Source organism: Myotis davidii, unplaced genomic scaffold (genome assembly GCF_000327345.1).
Source record: "Myotis davidii unplaced genomic scaffold, ASM32734v1 scaffold1134, whole genome shotgun sequence".
Lineage (NCBI taxonomy): Eukaryota > Metazoa > Chordata > Mammalia > Chiroptera > Vespertilionidae > Myotis > Myotis davidii.
The window spans coordinates 806,168-807,595 of record NW_006286229.1 but is presented as its reverse complement, the minus strand read 5'-3'; the positions used below and the strand labels follow the sequence as shown (position 1 = coordinate 807,595).

Here is a 1,428-nt window from a genome sequence, read left to right as displayed (position 1 = left end):
GCCCCCGCCTCGTGGGGCTGCTGACCTGTCCCCTCCCCGTCCGCAGTGCTCAACCAGGACATCCCGCACATCTTCGCGCTGACCCTGTTTGAGGACTACGTCTACTGGACCGACTGGGAGACCAAGTCCATCAACCGAGCCCACAAGACCACGGGCGCCAACAAGACGCTCCTCATCAGCACGCTGCACCGGCCCATGGACCTGCACGTCTTCCACGCCCTGCGCCAGCCCGACGGTAAGTCGCAGCCAGGCGGGAGCAGGTGAAGGTGAGCGGCACAAGGCCCCATCTCATCCCAGCGGGTTGGCACCCTCAGTCCCCCAGGGGCTCCTGCCCACCCCTTCTCCAGCACCGGGAGATTCGAGAGGTGTGGACAGGCCGTGGTCCGGCTCTCCGCAGCTAAGCCCAACCTGGGTCCCGCCCTGGACTCTCTCAGCCCCAAGGCCCTGAGGCCAGTCAAGCAGGGGGGGCCTGGGCGCAGGGACCCCAAAGGCAGGCGGCCATAGCTGAGGGAGGGCACAGGGAGGCGGTGTGGGCTTCAGGCTGGCCTCCTCCTGGCTGCAGGAGGCTCGCTCCTGTCTCTGGCCTCAGCTCGCTCCTGGGAGAGCAGGGTGGCTCTGACTCCCCTCAGCCCAGGAGAGGGGCTGGGCAGCCGCTGCAGGCAGAGCAAGTGTGAGCAGCAAGTTAATACTGTCCCACCAATAAGATGCAAATAAAATATACATCAAAATAAAGATGACAACCAGTTACGTTTGTAAACAAGCTAATACTTTTAGTTAAAGAAACCAGTCAGCCTTAAGTTCTCAGCACTGTCCTTTAGCCTGTTCACTGCTGTCCCCCGGGGGCGGCCACAAGTGCGCTTGTCCCACCAACTTCTACCTGGGCAGCGATGGGCGCACCTGTGTGTCCAACTGCACGGCCAGCCAGGTGAGGCGGTCCCCCTGGGCCCCATTCAGCCATGCCGTGATCCCCCGGCCCCCACACCAGTGCCCCCACTCCTCCTTTGGACCCCCACACCCTCTCTAATGTCCTCACGCATCTGGTTTTCCCACGCTAACACCCCCACATTTCTTGCCTACCTCTTGTCTCCCCACAGCAATACTTTTACACCCGTCACCTCACACAAACACCCCCACACCCTAACCCTGACCCTCCCTCACTAGTACCCCCAACCCTGGCCTCCACACAGACACCCCCTCACCTGGCCTTCCTGCACTCATCCCATCCCAGCCTTCGACCCAGCTCGTCCTCCCCCCAAAATACCCTGACCCTGCTTCTCCTGTGAGACATCCCAGCCCCTCAGAGAAAACCTCCGAGTTCCCCAGACCCCCACCAACCCCTCTCGCCCGCCTGCCCTCCAGTTTGTGTGCAAGAACGACAAGTGCATCCCCTTCTGGTGGAAGTGCGACACGGAGGACGACTGCGGGGAC

The 1,428-nt window shown here is 62.0% G+C and overlaps 1 protein-coding gene across 1 annotated transcript in view; it reads left to right on the top strand.

Annotated features, from left to right (window-relative positions):
• The window catches only part of LRP1 (LDL receptor related protein 1), an 86,951-nt gene that overhangs the window by 72,333 nt on the left and 13,190 nt on the right, over positions 1–1,428 (top strand). The window contains exons 57-59 of the mRNA XM_015559767.1: positions 47–260; positions 799–925; positions 1,360–1,428. The exon at positions 1,360–1,428 is cut by the window's right edge and continues 10 nt beyond it. Coding sequence (XP_015415253.1) covers positions 47–260; positions 799–925; positions 1,360–1,428 — 410 coding nt within the window. The remainder of the gene's footprint in view (positions 1–46; positions 261–798; positions 926–1,359) is intronic.